General features: G+C 42.5%; 1 protein-coding gene across 8 annotated transcripts in view; it reads left to right on the forward strand.

The window, feature by feature from the left end:
• The window catches only part of DGKG (diacylglycerol kinase gamma), a 213,062-nt gene extending 190,256 nt beyond the window's left edge, over window positions 1-22,806 (forward strand). For 5 of the 8 annotated variants that reach the window (XM_060639467.2, XM_060639458.1, XM_060639465.2 and 2 more), the window contains 4 exons: window positions 177-237; window positions 10,436-13,079; window positions 18,266-18,498; window positions 22,664-22,806. In XM_060639467.2, coding sequence (XP_060495450.1) covers window positions 177-237; window positions 10,436-10,534 — 160 coding nt within the window. In that variant the 3' untranslated portion in view covers window positions 10,535-13,079; window positions 18,266-18,498; window positions 22,664-22,806. The remainder of the gene's footprint in view (window positions 1-176; window positions 238-10,435; window positions 13,080-18,265; window positions 18,499-22,663) is intronic. The other 3 variants (XM_060639462.1, XM_060639460.1, XM_060639463.1) reach the window with 3 other exon arrangements.
• The last annotated feature ends 602 nt before the right edge of the window (window positions 22,807-23,408 follow it).

Raw genomic sequence — 23,408 nt, forward strand, 5'->3', positions numbered from 1 at the left:
CTGAAGTGGGCTCAGAAATCTGTTTTTAACCAGCCCTCCAACAGAGTCTTAGCGAACCACTCCTAGGTGGGCAGATAAGGTCTTCCCACATCTGTTGCCTTTGTGGGGACCACCCTAATTCTTCACCTCCAGAAGAGGCAAAGCTCACTGTGTTCTCTCGGTTCTTGGTTTTCCAGGACAAGCAAGTTGCTGCCAATGCAAGTGGATGGAGAGCCCTGGATGCAGCCACCTTGCACAGTGAGTTCTGCCAATCATTGAACTAAGGGGGAGAAGTGTTATCCTGGGCCCCTTTTGGGTACTGACAGTATGAAATCACTCACTCTCAGAGTTGCAGGGGCTTTGGGATAGTATAGCCTGTCTTCCACTTTATTCATCCACGCATTCAGGTACCTGCTAAGCCTTTATTGAACACCCAAAACAGTTCCAAAACAGAACGAGACACTGTTGGTGTCTTCAGAGAGCTCACACTTGTAGTTGGTGAATTCTAAGACTTCATCTACTGTATCCTTGAGCGTCTCCTCTTGTGTCATTGCAATGGCAGAGAACTTGCCTTGCCACCCCAAAAGGAGACCTGCTTTGTTGAGGAAGAAGCAAAATTGTTACAAAGGGCTTCCTTGTGTAGAAGCGAAATCTGCACCCTTGTGCTGGAACTTCTGCCCAGCCGCTGTGACCACTGGAGGCCCTGGGAGAAGATTCCTACAGGGCACACGCTTCACTACAGGTGCACCTACCTGGAAACCCCACTGCAAGCGGAGACAGCGAGTTCTCACTCACAATAATAATGGCCCCACAGGGACCGTGTGCCCTTCTTTCCTAGCTAAAAACCCAGCTAAAAACTCTATGGTGAAGGGAAACCACCATCCTGGTGTTCAGGGCCAGGGCGTTCACTGGGATATTACATTAATATCACCTTCAGTACTATAACGAATGCTCCAACCTCAAGAGACAAAAATAGTGTTTCTAAGCTCCTCACTGTGGAGTATTCAGACATCTCAAAAACCTGCTATTCTGAGCCCTCAAAACATCTAGTTTTCTTCTACTAGAGAAAGGGTTGCATGAGATTCCTACCAGGCCTGAATTGTAGATGTGTTTCCATCACTCTTTCTTCCATGTGACTTCTACAGATTATAAAACTGGCCCCTGGAGGCAGACTCTAGGGAAGGCAAACTTCTATAAAAGGGTATCAAAAGGAGAAATTTTTCTGCAGAACCTTACCTCAGTCTTCTGGCTTCTATGAAGACTAAGAAAAAGATGAAAACACACTACAGCAAAAACTAATAATAGCTTGCCACTTTGTTAGAATTAGAAAGGATGGAGGAAATTTCTACTACTTATAATTTTGATGGAGCTAAATTGAGAAAAATCTATCCAAACTCCTCTTGTCTTCTAAAAAAAGGCTGGAAGAAATCAAACCCCCTCCCACCTAACTCAGCAATATCTGAAAACTGGACTGCCATTTCTCTTACCGCAAGGACTTGTTTTTGAAATAGCCAAATGCTTCCCCTGTCCCCACCCCCACCCTCTCTCCATGCCACCCTTCAGAGATTTCAACTCATGTGAAAAAAACTGTGACCCAGTGATCTTAAGGTGTACGGTCCATGGACATCCACACATAAAGATGTATCCGTCTGCTCAGGCTGCCGTCACAAAATACCACAGACTGGCAGCTTCGACGACAGAAATGTATTGTCTCATGGCTCTGGAGCTGGAGGTCTAAGACCAAGGTTCTTTGAGCTGGTTCTCTAAGACCAGGTTGCCTTCTGGTGTGACTTTTCTTCCTTACTTGCAGACAGCCTCATATGACATATGTCTATGGCTTTTTCTCTGTGCGTGCACACTCCTGGTGTCTCTTTTTCATATTATAAGGATGCCAGGGACACCTGGGTGCTCAATCAGTTGAGCATCCAACTCTCGATTTCTGCTCAGGCCAAGATCCCTGGGTCATGGGATCGAGCCCCATGTCCGACTCCACACTGAGCATGGAGCCTGCTTAAGATTCTCTCTCCCCCCTCTCCTTCTCCCTCTGCCCTTCGCTCTCTCTCTCTCTCTCTCTCTCTCTCTCTCTCTCTCTCAAAAAAAAAAGGACATATATATCTTCTGACTTTATCCTTTATCAAGCATAGAGAAAATAAAAGTAAGGAAATGATATTATTAATTATAGTAAAACCTCGGATTGTAACTCGTTCCGTGAGTGTTCCGCAAGACGAGCAAACATTTCTAATAAATTTTAACATGATAAACAAGTGATGTCTTGCAATACGAGTGGTACATGACACCGAACATCGCATGATCACAACTGAGCCAGTGGTTCTTGAAATTCGCTTTGATACGTGAGTGCTTTGGATTCTAAGAATGTTTTCAGAACAAATTATGCTCACAAACCAATGTATTACTTGTATATTAATTTTAGAAAAACTAACCTTCCAACATGCCAAAAGCATGAAGTGGAATAAAGAAAGTCACGTTTTATTTGATAAAAGGTACACTCATTTCTGAGATATAATAGTCATAAAATTTTAGGTGTATAATAACAGAATCAAAATATATACTGTGAAAAACAGTATAAATGTATATTCTGAGAAAAATAGATGAATAAGAAGTTGACAGAGAGACAAGTATTGAGAGTCTTTAAAATATTTGTTTCGAGGGATACAGGAGTACTGATGCATAGGAGCACTTGTACCCCGATGTTTATAGCAGCACTCTCAACAATAGCCAAATTGTGGAAAAAGCCTAAATGTCCACCAACTGATGAATGGATAAAGAAATTGTGGTTTATATACACAATGGAGTACTACGTGGCAATGAGAAAGAATGAAATATGACCCTTTGTAGCAATGTGGATGGAACTGGAAAGTGTTATGCTAAGTGAAATAAGCTGTACAGAGAAAGACAGATACCATATGTTTTCACTCTTATGTGCATCCTGAGAAACTTAACAGAAACCCATGGGGGAGGGGAAGGAAAAAAAGAAAAAAAAAGAGATTAGAGTGGGAGAGAGAGCCAAAGCATAAGAGAATCTTAAAAACTGAGAACAAACTGAGGGTTGATGGGGGGGTGGGAGGGAGGGGAGGGGAGGTGATGGGCATGGAAGAGGGCATCTTTTGGGATGAGCACTGGGTGTTGTATGGAAACTAATTTGACAAAAATTTCATATAATAAAAAAAATTAAAATAAAATAAAATAAAAATAAAATAAAATAAAATAAAATATTTGTTTTGGCTTGCCCTTTGAGGTCAAGAAGCAAAAATAAACAAATGTCACTACTCGTGGATGAAATAACTCTGTAGCCTATAAACAAATTAACTATCTCATTTTTCCCCCCAGGATCCAGTGAGTATTTAGTTCACAAAGAAAAAAATCTGTGTAAAATCCAGAAGGAAAAATCATAAAACTTATTTTATTTGACCACAAGGCAACAAAACCAGATATTAGTAATAGAAGCAAACTAATTATTAGTAAAATTATTAGTGAAATCAAATCACTCAGAGATTTTTTTAAATTCTCCTAAAGAATAATAGATTCAAAAGGAGACCAAAACCACCATTATAGGCTGTTTCAAAAATAATAAAAATCAGAAGGTTCTATTCAAAAATTGTACAATGTAGCCTGAACTATATTTAGAAGTAAATTCAAAGTGTCATATACTTCCATCATTTAAAAAGGAAAGACATGTAATGAATAATTACAATATTAGAAGAACAACAGTAACACAAACTGAGGAGAAGCAGAAGGAAGAAAATAATAAAGATAAAAGTAGAAATGACATATTTAAAAAGCAGGAAAATTGAGAACTAGTTCTTTAAACATGCCAAATGTTTGAAAGCCTGATTTTAAAGAGAAAAACAGAGATCAGAGTTATTAAAATATAAAAATATATAAAATATAAATATAAATGTGATGGTTTATTTTAATTATAAGACAAGACTTATTTAATATATAATCATCTTGATTCTAATAAGCTTGAACATCTCATGAAAATTCTAGGTAACCACTAATAAAAGAGAAAATGTCTTCAAAGAATTACATCCAAAATGATCTTAAAACATGGTCTTAACTGGTGAGTTCTTCCATACTATTAGGAAATAAATATTCGTGTAAACTGTTCCATAGTATAAACAAGACAGAAAGTCACCCAGTCCATTTTGTGAAATTAGGACAGATACAAAAACTGAACAAAAATTTTTATTTGGGTTTTTTTTTTAATGTTTATTTTTGAGGGAAAGACAGAGCACGAGTCGGGGAGGGGCAGAAAGAGACAACAGAATCTGAAGCAGGCTCCAGGCTCTGAGCTGTCAGCACAGCTGATATGGGGCTCAAACTCACAGGGGCTCAAACCCACAGACTGCAAGATCATGACCTTAGCTGAAGTCAGACACCCAACAGACTGAGCCACCCAGGCGCCCCAAAATTTCGATTTTTAAAGAAAAAAAAAAAACCCTTAGAAAACTAAAATCAGAAAAATAATCCCTCAAAATAATAAAAAATATTTATCTTAAACCAATAATGAACATTGTACTTACATGTTTACTTAGCCCTTAATAAGACATCAGAGAATCCTGGACAAGACATTGTGTGCTAATATTGTTTGGAAGTTTTTGTCAATGCAATATAAATGCCACAGAAAGAAATGTAACTATTTGGAAAAGAGTCAAAACTGTCATTATTTGCATATAATATGATTATTCATATGATAATATGAATATGATACTATGCAGATAATATAGAAAGATAATAGAATCAACTGAAAACCCAAAGATTAAATTATTTCAATGAAGCCACAAGGAAAGATAGACAAAAAGTTAATAGCTTTTATATATTCTAGCAATAACTAATCACAAGAATAGAGTAGAAAAAAATTAAGATATCATAATAGCAACAACCAAAACAAAATATTAAATTGAATTGTAAAAAAAAAGATGAATACTACTATGACTTAATATAAAAAATATATACTTAAATTTAAAAACATCCCATGTTTCTAAACAGGGATCCCAAAGAAGATCCCAGTGCAATTATTTTTTTAACTTGACCAAACAATGCAATAGCTAACGTGTTTTATGAAACAGCTATAAGGAAGGACTTCCCACAAGGTATTAAAATAGTTACAGAGCCACAATAATTGGCATGATATTAGACAGATAAATCAGTAATGCCAAAGAGAGCCCTAAGAAACCCCAGTACACATAAAATCTATTAAAAAAAGAAGAAAGATCATAAATTAATTTGAAAGGAATGGACTGTTTAACATAACGGTATCCAAAAAATTGCCTGTTTGGGAAAATGTCATTATTTATACACTGAAACCTCTCACCTCAAACTATACTCCAAAAACAAAAACAGAAAAATTCCAATTAAAAATTATGACTACCTAGGGGGCACATAAATGACTATAATGACACTGTGAGCATAGACTTTAACAAATTTAAAATTCTACAAGTCAAGAATCAATGTAGAAATTTTATTCTTTTTAATTTTTATTTTAGAGAGAGAGCATGCAGTGAGGGAGAGGGACGAAGAGAGAGAATCTGAAGCAGGCTCCACACTCAGTGCAGAGCCCAACCCAGGGCTCAATCCCACGATGCTGGGATCATGACCCAAGCTGAAATCAAGGGTCCGACGCTCAACCAACTAAGCTATCCAGACGCCTCTTCGTGTAGAAATGTTAAAGGCTAAGGACAAGATCTTTTTTAAATGGCTACCTCAGAGAGCAGGTGAATTCCCATAATGTCTAAAGAGCTCTTAGAAACCAGGAGGAAATGCTAACAATGCAATAGTGAACAGACAGCTCACAGAAGTAATACCATGGGCTAACAAAGCTGTGAAATAATATTTAGTATCGTTGGGCGCCTGGGTGGCTCAGTGGGTTGAGCGTCCGACTTCAGCTCAGGTCTTGATCTCGTGGTCTGTGAGTTCGAGTCCCATGTCCATCTCTGTGCTGACTGCTCAGAGCCTGGAGACTGCTTCGGATTCTGTGTCTCCCTCTCTCTCTGCCCCTCCCCCACTCATGCGTGCGCTCTCTCTCTCTCCCTCTCTCTCTCTCTCTCTGTGTCAAAAATAAACGTTGAAAAGACTTTTTTAAAAATTTAGTATCATAAGTTAAGAAAAAAGGAGGAAAGAATTTCACCTTGAAACAGTGAGAAAACCATGCCATGTTTCACTTGTCAAAGGAGCACAATTTGTTGTTGTTTTTTTTAAGATAATATTCATTGCTGTGGAGATGTGGTGTGGCCAGCACACTCAAGGAGTAAGATAAGAGTATAAACTGGAAAGCATTCTGGAAAGCATTTGGTCCAGTTCATTTCCTTTGACCCTTTTTTCCCCCAATTACTCTTTTAGGAATATATTTTAAGTAAAATACAGGTTATCAGTAAAAAAAACAAAAAACAAAAACAAAAAAAATGGGGGTGGGGGGTGGGGAAGCCCAACATTTAAGGAAAACATTAAAACTAGGTGAGTGAGATTCATCAAATAGAATAATTTTCAGCCACTGAAAACCATATTTAATGAATATTTAATGATATCAGAAATGCTTATAAAATAATGATAAATGAAAACAGATTAAGAAACTGATTTCAATTTGCTAAAAACATACAAGCATACAAACAAATTGAAAAAAATACACCCCAAAATTAACAGCAATTTCCCCTAGGTGATTTTTAAATTTTTCGTATTTCCTGAATTCTCCAAAATGAGCATATGTTTGTTCATGCATATAAATATATGTCTATAAAATATGTATTATTAAGAAAACTTGCCTTGTGCTTGCAGTACTGTAAGATGACCTCTCATTCTTTACCATCATAGTTAGACACCATAATTTGAACCTTAAAGCTAAAAATATTCCCCCACAGTTAGGATCTCAAGGTGGAAAGGGATTCTAGTTATCTAGTCCAGTGATTCCCAAACTTGAGTGTGCATCCAAATAACCTAGAAGGTGTTTAAAATTCAGATTGCTGGGTTTCTGATACAGTAAGTCTGGATACCTGAGAGTTTGCATTTCTGGCAAGTTCCCAGGGGATGCTGATGCTGCCGGCATAGGGACCCCACTCGGGATCAATAATAATCTAGTCGAACTTCCTGACTTACCAATAAATCCCAGATTTCTCCTCCACCACTAGCAAAACCTAGGTTTTTCCAGCTACATCTGGAAGCCTCTGATGACAGGAAACATTCTTGTGAAGCCAGGCATCCTAAGAACTTAGAGAACCGTTAACAGCTAAGACCTGAAAGATTGTGCAAGCCCCCACCCATCTCCCCTAGCCTCTCTTTAGGCAGGAGTGTTTCCCCAAATGATTTGGGATGAGTCCATACTTACGGTTATTGGACATTTTGTGGGACATCATATGAACCATCTGCCCTGATGGAAGGAGTCCCTCAGTTGATTTCTTCTCTTGAAGTAATAAAAATGTGCTGGTTTGCAGGAAATGGCCCCCAAAACAAAGTCAACACCCGGCACTGTAACATTTTTAAATTTACCCCATTTTAAGGGAGAAATTACATATTGCAGTGGTTTTGTGAATTTCGAACTATCACACAAGTGCCTACTGTATCAGTTCTCTCCCTAATAGACCAGAAAACTAAGAAAATGGGGCTGCTGTTCCTTGTGCTTGTCAGATGTTGTAAATCTCATAAAAGGTCTTTAAGAAAATCATGAAGACTTCAGTTAATTGCCTGACCAGCCCAATTAGCAGAGAAAATTGGGTTCTAACTACAGGGATATGGGATACTGTCTTTCTATCGTGGGTTGAAAAGGCAAGCTTCACCACATCCAACTACCTACAGTGGACTCTGAACAAGTTAACTCACTAGCTTCTCCTAAATGGGGGAGAAGGGGATAAAAACTGACATCTCCTGAACTCAAAATGAGAATATGATCTCCTACTTCTTGCTTTTGGTTCATGTACATACAGTGAATTCTCAGTTACATATAGCACTAGAATCCGCAAGCCACATCAAAATCTCATGTTAGCCAGGATCTCCATGTTGATGATCTACCCCATCAAGACCTTTGTCAAAACTGCTGAAAAAACAAATGGGAGGGGTCTGAGTTTCACTTCCTCCTCTTTGCCCTGGAGGTGCTAACAAGCAAATAAATTGCTCAGCTAGAGAAAGGAAAAGGAGAAGTAAGGGTCTTCCATTATCTAAAAAAAAAAAAAAAAAAAAAAAAAAAATGGGCTCTATCAGCGGGAAATGTAGGCAGTGCATCAGCTGTCACTGTCTGCCCCAAGCATAGCCATCTCCACTGCCAGTTCAGTCTCCCCTGGTGCTCATCCATCACCGCTTCCATGGCATGTGCTGTGCTTCCCAGGGCAGTGCACTGGTTCAGGGAGTACCACGGTGATAGGGTTCTTCCCCATAGGGGGCTCTGGTGCTCTGGAATGAGAAAAGGCTTCCCGCAGCACAAGGACATGTGCCCCAAGTCACCATGATCGGCTAGGGCTAAATTACATGCCACAGACAAGTTCTGTGAGAGTCCTTCGTCTGTGCCTCACTTTCATGAATCCTGGAATAAACATAGCGCCCGTAACAAAGCCCATAACACAAAATGGTACTTGATGTATTCTTGGTCTAGGAACTGCCACAAAACATAAAGATACCCTCCCCTTCTGGAGCTCCTGGGTGGTAAAAACCAGCCTAAGAGTCGTCTTCAGCTTCTGTCACCCAGGTTATGCTAATTACCCACAATGTCTTTTGGTTTCATCCTTGTCTTTCCATATCCTGGGGACTTATAAATTTAAACCTGGCTTGCAGTAGTACCCTTTTAGCCAGAGTCTCCCCCACTCCAACTTGCCCTGACAACAGCTGTAGAATAATTTCCCTGGAACTCTTTTCTTCCTCATGTTATTCTCCAGCTTAAAAGTTATCATGGTTCCCTGTTACCTCACATTACACCCAACCTCTGCCCCCTCCCCTTTAAAGCCCTGGCGTAACTGCCCCACCTGTGTCCCTGACCTCCCTTCTCATCCTTTGCCCCACACTCAACGAGGTCATACATTCATCCAGTGCCTTCCCTTTCTCTTTTCACCAACACATTTTCCTTCGCTTCCTTTCAAATCTTAAAATTCCTCCTCAGTTGCTCCCTTCAGACTCTTCTCAGTCCTTATCTAACTTCTTTTTGACACCACTTGGTCTATCCTACATTAATTTAAACTTATTGATGGGTCTCTGTCTGCAAGAATTCTTCTCTGGTTATCTGTGGTCACACCGTCAGTTCCAATGATGTAGACACCACGAGAATGAGCTCCTAGATTGCTTCTTTTGATATACATCTTTCTCCTCCAGTGTAAGATAACAATTATTTAAGGATTACATTCCATTTTACAGCTTAAAGTGGGATTTCGTTGACGGTCCCCCATTTGATCTTCACAGCAACTTTGCGAGGAAAATGGGACAAACGTTACTACCCTCATTGTATAGTTCAGCAAGCATGGCTTTGAAGGTTAAACGATTCGTCCAGAGTCTCACAGCAAAGAAAGAAGCAGGAGATCTGGGACCCAAACCCAGGTCCTTGAATCCTAAGTGCCTCTTGTTCCCATATCATCTTCCCACCCTGGGCATGTGTCACACATGATAAATGCTGATGGACTGATAATGCAGATCAGTAATGTGCAGCATCATCAGGCCACATTCAGATAGAGATTTAACGTTCTGAAGCCATGCCCTGAGGATAAGGTTGGGAAGAAAGGCAAAAATGAGAATTCACCAGTGTCTGTCTTTCACTTCCCATTGACTTAAAGTTTGCAGGAGGAAAAAAAAAAAAAAGAAAGAAAAAAGAAACCTAAAATTAAAAAAAAAAAAAAAGCTTTTAAAATGAAAGTTGGTTTTTCCTGGAAAGCTGAGAAAAGAGGAAACACCTAAGGGAGTCACTTGAAACTTTCCACATGATGTTGCTTGGGTCAGATGTCAGAATGAAGCCTCTAGGCTATGAGTTACCAGTTGACATTTCTGCAGTGCCTAGACTGGAAGGGCCAGGAGCAGAGGAAGCTAGGAATCTGAAGAACTGGGCTCTAGCTGTACTGCCCTCTCTGTGTGACCCCAGGCTAATCCAAGGCTCAAGGGAGCCTCAGGCCTCCATTCCTTTGTCTGTCCTGCAGAAAGGTTGAATGAGATGGACCATGAGGTCTCCTCCGGCTGTGACATTTTGAGAGTCTATGAATAGCAAGGACACAAGACAGGTGCGAGCAGATCACCACGTGGGAAGCTCACACCTGTCTCTCCCCAGTGTTTCCGCCCCTCACTTCCAGCAGTGCCAAACTCCAGGCCCAGTGAGGGTCCAGTTGCCAATTTTGAAGCTGTTCAAGGACAGTCGTCCTTTCTGCATGGGGCTCCTTCCAACCCAAAGCTGGCCTTCCTTCCTCCCTCTGCGACTCACTCTCTCATAGGCTACTGGGATTTGCATGTCACTAACTCATTTATGCCTCTTTGCTTTTAGATTAAAATTACTCACAAGAATCAAGCGCCTATGATGATGGGGCCTCCCCAGAAGAGCAGCTTCTTTTCACTCAGGAGGAAGAGCCGTTCAAAAGACTAAACAACGTGCCATAATGCCAGTTAAACCAAGAGAGAAAATAAGAAACTGTAACACATACACACACACACACACACACACGCACGCACACGCACATGCACACACGCACACTCATCTCTAACCAGTGGAAGCAAAGCCACCCTTCAGGAAGAAATCTTCATCTTCCCATACGTTCATTCTCTCTTCTTCAACAAAGGACACACCCCAACAGAGCCAGGACCCCCAGAAAATTTTGAATGGACCCAGGGCCCACCAGGGTGATGTTGGCTCTTGCAGCAACCTCCACATTCCCAGAAGGCCTTGAGTGGGACTTTCTGAGACTGAAGGAGAAGTCCCCCTTTCTTCCAACCAGTCTTGCAAGGTCCCTCACGGACGCTCACAAGGAAGCAGGCTGCAGGTTTCCTGCCTATGGTGAGATCGGATGTGGCCAAGGGAAAGCGCTCCCATTCCAGAGAACTTACACAAAGGTCCCTCTGTACAGAGACAAACGGCCTCCAACTCTCAAAGCATAACCCTTGGCAGGGCTCAGCAAGCGCACGTTGGTTTCTTAGTTGTCCTTCAAGCAGCAACTTCTGCCTGAACTTGCTGAGGAGGCAGAAAGGCTGTGGAAAGCTGTGTTTCCATTCTTGGTTCTCCACACTGTCAGTGGGCACTTGTTATTTTCCCAAAGCCTTCTCCTGGTGGCTGTGTGTTTGTTTGGAGACGGCTCCAAGAGCCCCCAGAGCTGCCTGTACAGCACACCTTAGATGTGGTATTTATTTTCTTAGTTCTGTGAACACCTGGGAGGGAAAGCAGAGAAACTGGGATTTATTTTTCAAATTGGTGTCATAATATTGTGTAAAAAGGGAAGAAAAAAAACCACCCCCAGCTTCTTTCTTTTTCAAGCCAAAGCGTGTTTCCTGTTTGAGTTCCAAGCCCTGGTGGCAGACTATTTCCTGAAGGCAGAGAAGATGAGAAGGAAGGACCCTTTGCTGAGAAGACCAGGAGACAAACCATCAGGTGGCTCCCACCTGCCTCTTTGCACCTACCACTCCCAGAGTGTGAGCTGAAGGCCCTTCGGATGATCTAATGTGTGTGTACATATATGTAGCATATATATTTATATATATATATATATATAAATATTTATTTACTGATGGACTTCTCCTGACTGAAAAAAAAAAATATGTAGAATAGGAACAGAAAAGTGGGAAGGAAAAAGAAAGTTTTCACTCCCCCATTCCACCATTTCGTGGTCAAGACACATTTCCCCATGGTGATCATGAGATTTAAGGGAAGTGAAAGTAGCTTCTTTATTGTAAAGAGACTGAGAATTCCTATTCTGGATTCTCAAAACAACCATGAAAGATATGCTAGACACAATTTACTCTCCCATTTGTCAGATAAAGGCACCGAGTCTCTGAAAAGTTAAGAGACTTGTCCGTGGTATCTTAGCTGATGTGGTTTGAGAATAAGTGCCACTAAGAGGATATTTATTAGGGAAAAGAACCCACACATCTTAGAGTAGGGTCATTTCTGGTCACTGGGAAATGATTCCATTCGAGTCCAGGTTGCCAGAGAAGAATGAACATGTAGCCCATGTGAGGATGGGACAGGCCCACGTGAGAAAATAGGGGCCTCGTGATGCTTCCCGGAGATTCTATCTGGCCTGAACTGGTAAGAAGTTGGTCTGGGTTGAAGGCACTAGACAGATCATCAAATTAAACTCTATCACCTGTCAACTCATCATGGTCCTCATGGCCTCCTAGTCTGGAAACACCTCTGGCTGCAGGGATGACCTCAGTGGAGACTCACAAGATGGACTGAGGCACCTTCTTCAAGGTGCTCCCAGCCAGTACCCAGAGGGATCTTGGCAGAGGCCAATGGGCTTCCTGCACCTGGTGCCAGCATCACCCTCCTTTCCTGAGGGCAAGTCTGTGTAGAACTTCATTACTAGACAGAAACATTTGCCTTGGCGCCTTCACTCCACTGGACCTCCATCCCCTCTGAGATTTCTTAAGAGGAAACGTGGGCCCACTAGACATTGCTCCACTGAGCTCTCTCTAGTCTTGCACTGGGTCAGGAGCTTTGCACAAGGAAGGGAAATTAAGACTGTGTGTACACCCTGATCCTAACTGTGAAGGAAGCAGTCATCTAGGACCATCCTGCTGGACCTAATAGTGCAAAACAGTGGGTGAGGGGAAAACCAGGCCGTCTGGAGAATGTCTTGAATGATGGGATCCTTGGTGATGGGATGGACCAGCAAGCTCCAGAATAACAACAGGTACTATCTTGGAAGCCACTTGATTTCGAAACAAAGGCAGGTGTGGGCTCACTAATTCTGAGACATTTACAGACATTTTTGCATGTCTGATCCCCCAAGATTGAGGCTGTTGAAACATAGCACTGTCAACAGGTGGAACTGAGTCTCAGTGATTCACAAGTCAGAGTGGCCGTGGCCTGCTCTAGTCCAGTGCATAAGACTTGCAGTGTTGCTTGAGAGACATGTCCCAAGCCCTCCTTAGAACCACACAGTATAATACACCAGTGGAATTGCACTTCCAGTTTGGTAAGTCCAGTGTTGTTTAATGTGCTGTTGCAATTCATTCCTTAACTACTGTGACCATGGCTTTTTCCTGTAGAGCACCTCATCTTAGTGATCTTCCCAGCAACCTCAGAGGCTGACAGAGAATGTGTTACCCTCCCGATCTTAATAATGAGAAAAATTAAGCTTAATGAGGGTTCAGTGACTTCTCAAAGTCACACAGTTAGGCAAGCAGGGCAAAATCCAGTCCTTTAGCCTTCATCTTATTCTAATTGTGACCATGCCACAGACATGTTCTCACCTGCCCCCACAGTTCTACCCTACCAGCAATAAAAATAATGAAACAGAAAATCTTCAATACATTGTGTTGTCCCTGGACTGTTGAGCTAAGAGTTGCATCTCATTATGGCTTGGTCTTTGTGGATTTCCTCCAGTGAGTTGAGAATGGAGATAGACTTAGTAGAATGATTATATTTCAGGTCAGAGACCAGCTCCTCTCAAGATAGTTCTTTCCACAGATGGAAAAGATATGTTAAAATTGCCAAATAAATTAGGAAATACTTGGCAGAATCTGGAAGAGCCTCCAGACTGGCGTTACATAACATGCATATACATTATACATATGCACATTATATAAGGTGACATAGTACTTAATGTGCTGTATATATTATGCAAATTACATATTTGTGAGTAATCATGATAAATATAGAGACCCACTAATCACTTTTTTACACATACTCAGTGACAGATTAGGAAGTTACTTTGCCAGAGAGTCTTAAAACTTACTCTCTCCTGCTGCTTTGGTTCCAATTCCTGACAAAAATAATTGCATCAACTTTTCCCATCTCTAGCCCCCTCTCCTCTTAGCCAAAACCCTCAGTTACCTCCTGTCCCAGCTAGGCTGTACCTTCCGTGGAACACACCACAATTGGATCCATAAAAATAGAATCATGGGGATGGGAAGGATCTAGACTTCCAGATTCCCTATGTCCCAGGCCTACATCTCAACACTCCCAGGCAAGTGGGTGCCTAATGCTAATATCAAAAGTAGAGAGGAGGGGAGAGGGGAGGGAGGAAGGGTGGAAGAGTCTACCAAACCTCCAAGGAAGGAAACTTCATAGTGTTCCCTGGCCACCAGTTCCGGGATCTAACAATAACCAATCAGGAAGTTATTTCAAACATCTAAGTCCCCACAGCATATCTGAGACCATAATTTCCTAAGATGTGTTTTGCAAAATGCTAGTAGCCATAAAATGCTCCATGAAAACAGAATTCTGTGATCAAGTACTAGCTCCCTTTCTGGGAGAGACAGAGAGAGGCCTAACACTAAGAACTCACCATGAAGAACCATAGAGTCCTTTACTTGTCTGTCAACATCAACAGATTAGAAACACTGCCTTACGCCCACAATTTCTTCTTTTTGTCCTCAGTGGGGATAGGAACATGCAAGTAACCATCCTCAGCAATAATATTCCCAAAAGTACTTCTCTAGGAGAAGTAGTCTCCATTCTTAAGACACTGTTTAGTTTCTGCTCTGTGATTGTTCCCGTCTACATTCTTCAAGTAAGAATCAAGGATCTGGACTCTTTGTCCCATGGGTGAGGAAGGGATTGGGGGAAACATGTTAGCTTCCAGGGGTCAGACTTTATCTGTGTAGCTCCAGAGAAAAGAATCAGGTCTAAACAATGCAGTTATAGAGAGGTTGATTTTTATTCAATTGAATGACTGCTCTTGGAACTGGCCTAATATGGAAAGGGCTTTTTCTGGGGGGAAGAAGAGTTACCTGCTCTTATAGGATAGGCCTTGACTTGGTTGGGTGGGGAACTAGCAGTGATTGATCTACCTTGTCCAAAAAGCAATCAGAACTGTTTTTGTAAGCATCAATGTTAAAACAGTATCTATTACTTCCTTTTGAACAGCATGCCTCAGTGTCCCTTGTTTTCTGAAAGAATGAAAATGACTCCTAGAGAGATTTCTGGATCGGTGGGTACTGATCAGTTAGACCACACTTAATACATGGCAAAATTGACCAGAATCATTGACATCCTCGAGGATAGCTAGTGGTAGTTATCTCTTCTCAGTAGCTTGGAGTGTTAAAGGAATGGGGTTCAGTATTCAAATTAAAAGAGATTTTGCTTTTCTGTTGGGGTCCATAGTAGCAGTGCGTAACTGTTCTAGTCACAAATTTCGGGCCTGCATCTGACTTGCAATAACAAGGAAAAAGAAACTATCCCACATGTGAAATAGCAATCAAGTTTTACATAAAACAACAGAGCAGAATTGTATAGAATTTCACATGGAGCCATTGTTTATAGCTCCCCTTGATGTCCCATCATACTGGAGTATATCTTTCAACTTTTTTACTGTAGAGAGAAAGCAGGAAATGGAGACAGGAAAGGGAATGCCCACTTATTGCTTACTGGATACAGGGCATCACGTTGAGGCCTCCATGTGCTGTCCCATTTAATCCTCAGAACAGCCTACGATAGGAGCATTGTACTTATTTCACAGATAAAGGTATTAGTGCGTAGAAAGGTAAACCACCTTGTCCAAGTTCAAACAGATAGTAAGACATGAATCTGTCTCACGAAAATGTATGTTTTTTCTACTATACTTTAGTGCTTTTAACATTCTTATCTGTTTCCAATCCCACTATCATTCTGGGTGAGATTACACAGCGTTGGCAAATTGATCTATCAGGTCCACCTCTGTGTAGCCCTCTAATCATGTTCCTACTGAAGAACTCTCAGTGCTTGTTCACATTTAAGCTCAACAGCCTCTGTGGACAGCTGGAACCTCAAACCTCAACTTTGCAATCAAATTGACAGCCAAAACTTAGTCTTCAATGTTTCCAATTCTAGGTGAATGGGATGCACTTCCCGGGGCTACCTCATAGATTTTCTACCCAACTCTGTGAGTGGGAGAGCAGCAAGCTGTCTTCTCAGACATAAATGCCATGGTCAACGGTGACTGGCCTGCACAAGGAAGGAGGGCTGGGGTTGTTGAAGGGAGCCTCCAGCAAGAAGGCTCTGCATGTGATCCTCATTAGTGATAGGCGTGGGCTGGGCCATCTGTATTCCACAGGAGAACAGAATGGCAGGCTGCCTTTCAGATGCCAAGAGAAGCTATCTAATGGGAAGATCCAGAGAGCTCAAAAAGCAGACAGGCATCTTTCCTCAAGGGGATCTCTGTAGGAATCCAGGGACATAGAAAACCAAGGGTTTTTGGAAATAAGCTGCTTGACTTGCTGGGTACCTACCCTGGCTACCACTTTATTCTTCATGTCCATGGTGTAGAATGGCAAGCCAAGGCCTGCAGCCTCATCTGCTAGCTAAACTCCCTTCGATGGAGCCCACGATGAACCTACGTTATCCTAAAATCTGTGGATGCTGTGGCAGGTGCATCATAGCAAGGCACCAGGGTTTGCAGCTAAGCCTTCAAGTCTCCCAAGGGTCAGGAAACACTGTAACCAGGAGGGACCATATGACTGGATGTTCAATGCAGATCCTAGAGAAATAATCAGAAAACATGAGGACAACTGTAAATTGGTCAAGTTAGGAAAATGCAACTTGGAAGCAAAGAAGAGAACATATAACGCAGTGTCAAGCACGTAGTAGGTAACGAGTAAATATTTGTTAAATGAATGAATAGCTAAAGTGGGTATCTGTCCCTGTATCCTGGAATGGATAGGGGAAGGGGGATAGAGGTGATGAAAGCTTTTTAACTAACAGCTCAGGAACTTGAAACCACAGGATGTAGAGGGAGTCATGGGGGCCTCTAACTACCCAGACATCTGTTGAATGATGGACACAGCTAAATATGGATCATCAAAGGGCTTTCTAGGTCACATGGAGGGCAGTTTCATGATTCAGAAAATATGAAATTCAACTTGGACAGAAAGACAGAAATATTTGCAATCTACTTCTTAGCCATCAGGTCAGAATGGACGAAGAATAAAAAGGCAGCACAGAAGCGGAGTTACAACACAGTGAGAGATCAGCATAATAAGGTACAGATTCAGAAGATGAAAAGACATGGAGAACTGGGTTTTTTAGCAGATATTTGGGCAAGGAAGCTGAGCACTATAGTTCAAAATGAAAGAAAGGACTGACAAATCCTTTTAAAAAAAAAAGCAGCTTAAAGTTGAGTTAATGGTAATATGTGGGACATGTCCAGGCATTAATGAAACTCTTATTAAATAACTATCATTTATTGTGCAGTCCAAAGCCTATTACTTTTATGACCACTGCTAAACTTCACAGGAACTCTCCTGAAGTGGGTGGTATACAGTTCCCTACTTGACAAACAAGGACTGAGAAACGGAGCAGATCTCATAGCAGCAGATCCAGGATTCAGATCTGTCAGTATCTGCCTTCAAAGCCATGTTTGCACCTCACTGCCACTGCTGATGACTCTGAGCTTCAAGCGTAGTGGCAGGGATTTTACCACCCCAAACCGATCCCTTGTGCACGACTCAGCGGACATCCTTCTCAACCTGGAAATCTGAGTCCACGAAGCTGGGGTGGGAAACAGCACTCACTTGGCCAGCCACAGAGGCTCATTGAGAAGGAGTGGACCTGGGCTGTGGAAGGTGTGTGCACACTTCACCCTCCCTTCTTCTTAGGCCCTCTCTCCAACACGCCAGCTGGGCCGTGTCCTAGGACCTTACTCAGACAGCATCCAGCCAACAATGAACAGCTGGTAAAGAACTCACCAGATCAGGGTGTTGCCATAATATGAAAGATCATCTTAAAAGATACACAGAGACCATATTAAAGATCAGGAGCAAGTGAAATGAGGTCAGGTGGTCAAGCCTCAGAATTTAGCAACCGATACCTAAAGGTGGAACAGAGATCCAAAATGTCCTTTTAAAAATCTGTTGGATGAATCATAATTTGGAGTAAAAAGACTGCTTCTGGAATGATGCAAAAAAAAAATGTTGAACTTTTTCCTTTCCAAAAAAAACAAAAAAATTGTTTTTAAAAATGGAACGTTAGCAAGAACTATGAGGTGAGGGATGATAAAATGGTCATTTCTTTTTACCTTAGATGAGACAAGAGGAAGTGCACTTCTAAACCTCACAATATAAATGGCAATCCAGAAAAAGATTCCAGGAAGTGTGCATTTTCTGCTGAGGGATTAAACATCAGTACTTTCAAAGTAATTAATGAAGTGACTTTTTTGTCTTTTTTATTTTTTATTTTTTAAAGAAAACTGGTACTAATAGGTCACCAGGAAATGGCATGATCTTCAAGAAAAGAAAAATTTTCCTGATGAATATTTCCTCTCTCCCCAACATCTTTGAGGTGAAAGGATTGAGAACTAACTAGATCTTTTAACTCAGAGCAACATACATCATGGAAGGTGTTAAGAACAGAGGATATCATTAAAATTGCTGTTTGGGGTTTGCTGTCATCACTCTCTGCTCCCACCAGGCATTAAGGTAATGATAATAAACCTAAGAAGAGTAAGTAATCCCCATCTCCCACCATCTCCCCGTCAGCCTCCTAAAGCTCCCACCACCTGCCCAGGTTAAACATACTTCCTTGAATTAGGGTATCTGGGAGTAATTTCTCTTTATTACGGACATTTTCAAACACATAGAAAAATAGAGTCATGAATATAATGAGAACACTTCTACCTGTCACTTAAGATTCAACAGTTCTTACCATTTTGCCTTATTTGTTTCATACTTTTTTACTGAAGTATTGGAAAGTAAATTACAGGTGTCATGACATCTCACACCAAAATACTCAACGCATATATCATTATCGGGGATCCTTCCTTACGTGTGAAAGGCTGTGTGTATCAAACACTCTGCTCTCAGAAGATGTCAGGGGGCTCTGGTAAGCTCGGTTGTTCTTCAACTGTCTGAATCCTGTTGTCACACATAGAAGTTAATCAGGACAGGGGCCCTGGGTGGCTCCGTTGGTTAAGCATCCGATTCGTGGTTTCGGATCAGGTCATGATTTCATGGCTTGTGAGTTCGAGCCCCATGCCAGGCTCTGTGCTGGCAGCTTGGAGCCTGCTTGAAATTCTCTGTCTCCCTCTCTCTCCACCCCTCTCCAACTCATGTTCTCTCTCTCTCCCTCTCAAAAGTAAATAAATATTCTAAAAAAGAAGTTAATCAGGACATCGCTCACACACTCATGAAGAGAAAGTTTTGGGTGGAACCCAAGGAAGGTCTTAGCTGTATTCAAATTGTTCCCGATTGATCTGGAAAGAGGAAACAGCACATTAACTAAATCCTCAAAAGACACAAAGTGGGAAAGTGTTATAAGCACTAAGTGATGCCAGAGAGAAAATGCAAAGCACTTGGGGGAGGTAGAAATTTACCTGAACAATGTGTGTTCTTATTTTTGAAATAAAAATTGTTTAAAGCATTAATAGTTACAGAAAGACTGGGCACACAGTATTATTTGGGACAGGTAAAACACTGTATCTGCAGATTCATTTAATCATATAAAAGACAACTGTAGTTATTGCCCTCACCCTGTGAGAAACATGGCGCTAGACTGGGTGTGGGTGCGGGGTGGGGGTGGGGTAAGCTGCTGAGATGCACAGACAGGTCCTCCCCCTCCACTGGGGCATAACTGAACTGGAAGTGTGTCAACTCCTGAGAGAACGTCTGGGAAGCTTGGTTGAGAAGCGTTGGCTCACTTATGTGGGGTAAGATATCATTTTCAATAGGCAAAGAGTAAAAGAAGCAGATATCATTCCATTTGCTCTGTGCTGGGGTCAGGGCAGGCTACCTGCAGATGTTCTGGGCAAGAGGGTGGGCAAGGTGGTTGGGTAGTTTGCTTGCAAAAGTCTGCCGGCTCAGTGATTCCGTCAAACAAAAGGGAAGCAGGCAAAATGAGTGACAGTAGGTTCCAGAATGTTCAGCCTGTCTCAGTAAGTGAAATACGTTTCCAATTCAAAACAGCCTACATGGTGGCAATGACTGGAAACTAAGGCCTGATACCCAGTCTGTGGCTGGTGGACCAAACTGAGCACCCATCTGGCTTTCCACAAATTGGGAGGAAAAGGTTCCTCATCCATAGCCCCAGTGCATATCTACATTTCTTTTGACTTATGAAACACCCCACCACACCACCGCTTCCCCCATGGGGTTCATAAGAACAAGCACCACCTTCTTCTGTCCTGACGTTGCTGCCATAAGGAATGCAAGTCTATGTTGACTGACTCGGCAATGAAAATTGTTTTCATCCTCCTGAGAGGAGGAACATGTTTTCTTCCCAGAGCACCCCCTCTTTGGAAGAACACAGTCTTTCCTGAGCTCCCTCCTCCAGCCTAACCCCTGGCCCTGAAGCCCAGGATCCGCTGATGGGCGAGAAAACACATGAGCTCACTGGAGCTTATATAAGAGCTCTTGGCAGGCCTTCCCGGGAGCATGCTCACATTTGCCTTGTCTAGGCAATGTGAGTTTTCTTTTCTCTATCTCCCCAGAACAGAGAGGGCTATGTGTACTCCTGTTCATTAGTAGTTTTGTAGCAGGGAGGAGGAAACACAGCGTTCCTTCCTATAGCCCAGTGATTCAAATTGGCACAGTTTTCCTGAGGGGGAGAAATAGTATCTAAAAGAACTCACCTGTTTGTGTTGAGCCCCTTGTCTTAGTTCTTTTCCATGAGGAGGCCGTATGGCCTCCGTCCCTGCAGTGGAGCCATGAGAGCAATAAGGGCCGAAGCCTCCTCGACATCTCTGAGGACTACAGCTCAGGTGTCCCTTCTGAGATGTTTGTGAGCAGGGTCTAGAGCAGAGAGAGACAGAATGGATGGAAACTCCTGTCTTCCCTCAAAGGTAAAAATAAAACATTTATGCAGATGTTTCAGGTGTTCTCATTGGCAGGAAATTGATCCTGCCTCCAGAGGACTTGGCGAAAACTCCTATCCTTCCCCAGACTTCATTTTCTTGATGGAGGAAAGAAACTTTGGGGAAACTTTTGGGAACTGCATTCTGGAAACTCAAAGAGAAGCAAGGAGAGAGAGAGAGAAAGTAAAGGAAGGTCATGAGTCCATCCTCCAAATTCAGTGGGTGTTTTACATGGCTCCCAAGAGGAGAAAGGATTTGGTTCTTCTTTTGTGGCTGAGGGAAGAAAAGGAGAGGGAGGAGCCAGGGGGCCCTTGGCCATGATGGGCTCCACTGTGCCTCCCCACTGGCTCCAGGCCTGGACAGCTCAGGGCAGTGCCAGACAACACAGGGAGCTCAGCCTGTGCCTTCTCATTCTCCTTCCAGAGCTTCAAGGCTATGACCAACCCCAGGATGCTTCCTGCCCACAGGCAGGTGGGGAGATGCGCTCTCCTCTCCCTGCTCAGCATTATTCTACTCCTCTCCTGGGGCCAGCACCCCTTCCTACCTGACACCAAGGAGCAGGAGGGAATTGAGCGAGTGTCAGATTATGTCTCCGTTTTCCCACCTGTGGGTTGGGGCCAGAGAGGGCGGTTCACATATTTATTCATTTATTCATCCATAAATACTGTGTTATTAACCAATGTTGATTTGCCAGGCACTGTATCCTAACTTCTTAACGTATTTCAACATGGCTGTCTTGCTTTTTCCCAGCCATTTCCCAGCACATGCTGCTTTTCCCAACCTGCACCCACCTGCAATGCCCACTTCTTCCACTTTTTCCTTTTTCTTTTATTCTCATGATGTTTCTCTTCCCTTTCCTCCTATGATTCTATTTTTAGAGCTTTCATACATAAAATCAGAGGATCATAGGGATCTTAAGGGGACATTTGCCCACTTTGTTATCTCCAGGCAAGTCTGTGCTGAAAAGGCCCAGGAAAGATCAGAGAACATCATCCTGAGCCCAATTTCAGAATGTATTCAAGTGTCTTACAGCTTCTCCACATCAAGAAATTATCTCCAATGCCTAACTGAAACCCCTCTGTTCAATACTACGCTCCTTTTTCTTTTCCTTTTGGGTCATGTCTCAGGCCTAAAGCACCTTTGTGGGTATAGAACCACTGAGGAGTTTAATGCAAAACAGCATAGCCAAACATCCCAGACCAGAGGATATGAGCTTCAGTATGAAAACAATAGAACCAGGAACAAAGAAAGGACCAGAGACCATAGCAATTAAGTAGGTTTAGTTTCTGTGAAATCAACAAAAAGAGAATAAGAAAGAACCCACAAGTATAACCCTACTGGAGTCATGATTTCTGATCAACTACCTCAATTAACACAAAAAGTCCATTGAGCAGGGAGTTTTGGAGTCAGCCCCCTATTGTTGGAAAGGCTCTTCCTTCCATGTCATCAAGTTCAGCCTTGCACACAGAGTTGGTAGCTAGCATAGCACAATGTCAGTGCTCTGTTGATTGTAGTTGAATAACAAATGGTGGTCATTCAGCTCTGGCTCCAATGCCACTATATGCAGAATTCCTCTCCAGAGCCGTTTTTCCAGGCCTCTGGTTAGGAGGCAACCCAGGTCTACACTTGGACAGGGCCTAATGCTCCAAATGTTGCCCTTTTTGATCTGCACAAACCTGCCAAGATTGCTTGCAGCTGATAGAGGCAGTGTGGGTAGTGGGCCTAGCGGGTGGGTCGCCTGACGAGGAGGCAGATTTCAAAACCTGCACCATTTTCTTCCTTCCTTTCTTCTCCAGATGACAAGAGGCAGGAGATCCGACTAAAGAGAAGAAGGTCCTACAGCAAGTTGCTGACCCAGCTTATAGCACAGCTGCCCTCTTCCACAGAATGAGAAGAAGCAACCTTTTGTGCCTCTGTGTACCATCACCCTCAACACTCGGTAGATACCTCAGAGAAAGTGATATTGTTAGCAAGAAATCATAATCCCAAAGAAGCCACTGCTAAGGTGCGGTTTCTGATGGATGCTTTTCTTTCTCTACAGAAAACAAGACCCTCCTGTCTTGGAAAAGTCTGGCAACTGTCCCATAGAGGCTGCTGTGGAAGGGAGCCATTCCACATGCCAGGATGGTGTGAGGGATGAAACCCTGCCTGGGAAACAAGCGCAACATGGGGAGTAGGCTACAGTCCTGTCTCAGCCACATGGCCTTGGGCATGTCCTTTAGCCTTCTGGGGCCTCTCTTTCTCTGTCTACCAAACAAGGGGGCTCTAAAGACTTTCCCTCTTCACTGATCTTGCCTTTACCTGGGGTAAATGCTGCGGCCAAAGGAGAGGGGGCAGGGTCCTTGTTCTTATGGGTCTCCCACCAGGCCCAAGGTTTCCCCCAGCCCTGCTACCCTGAAGGGCTACTCCTGGCCGCTTCAAGAATCTTCTCTTCCTTCTTAAGGATTTATCAGGCTCAGAAATCAGCAGATTTGGGGGACCAATATGAAAAAAACTCTATGAGGAAACTCTTTGATAAGCCCTCCACCTTTACACACACAC

This window comes from Panthera onca, chromosome C2 (assembly GCF_046562875.1).
Source record: "Panthera onca isolate mPanOnc1 chromosome C2, mPanOnc1 haplotype 2, whole genome shotgun sequence".
In the NCBI taxonomy this organism is placed as follows: Eukaryota; Metazoa; Chordata; class Mammalia; order Carnivora; family Felidae; genus Panthera; species Panthera onca.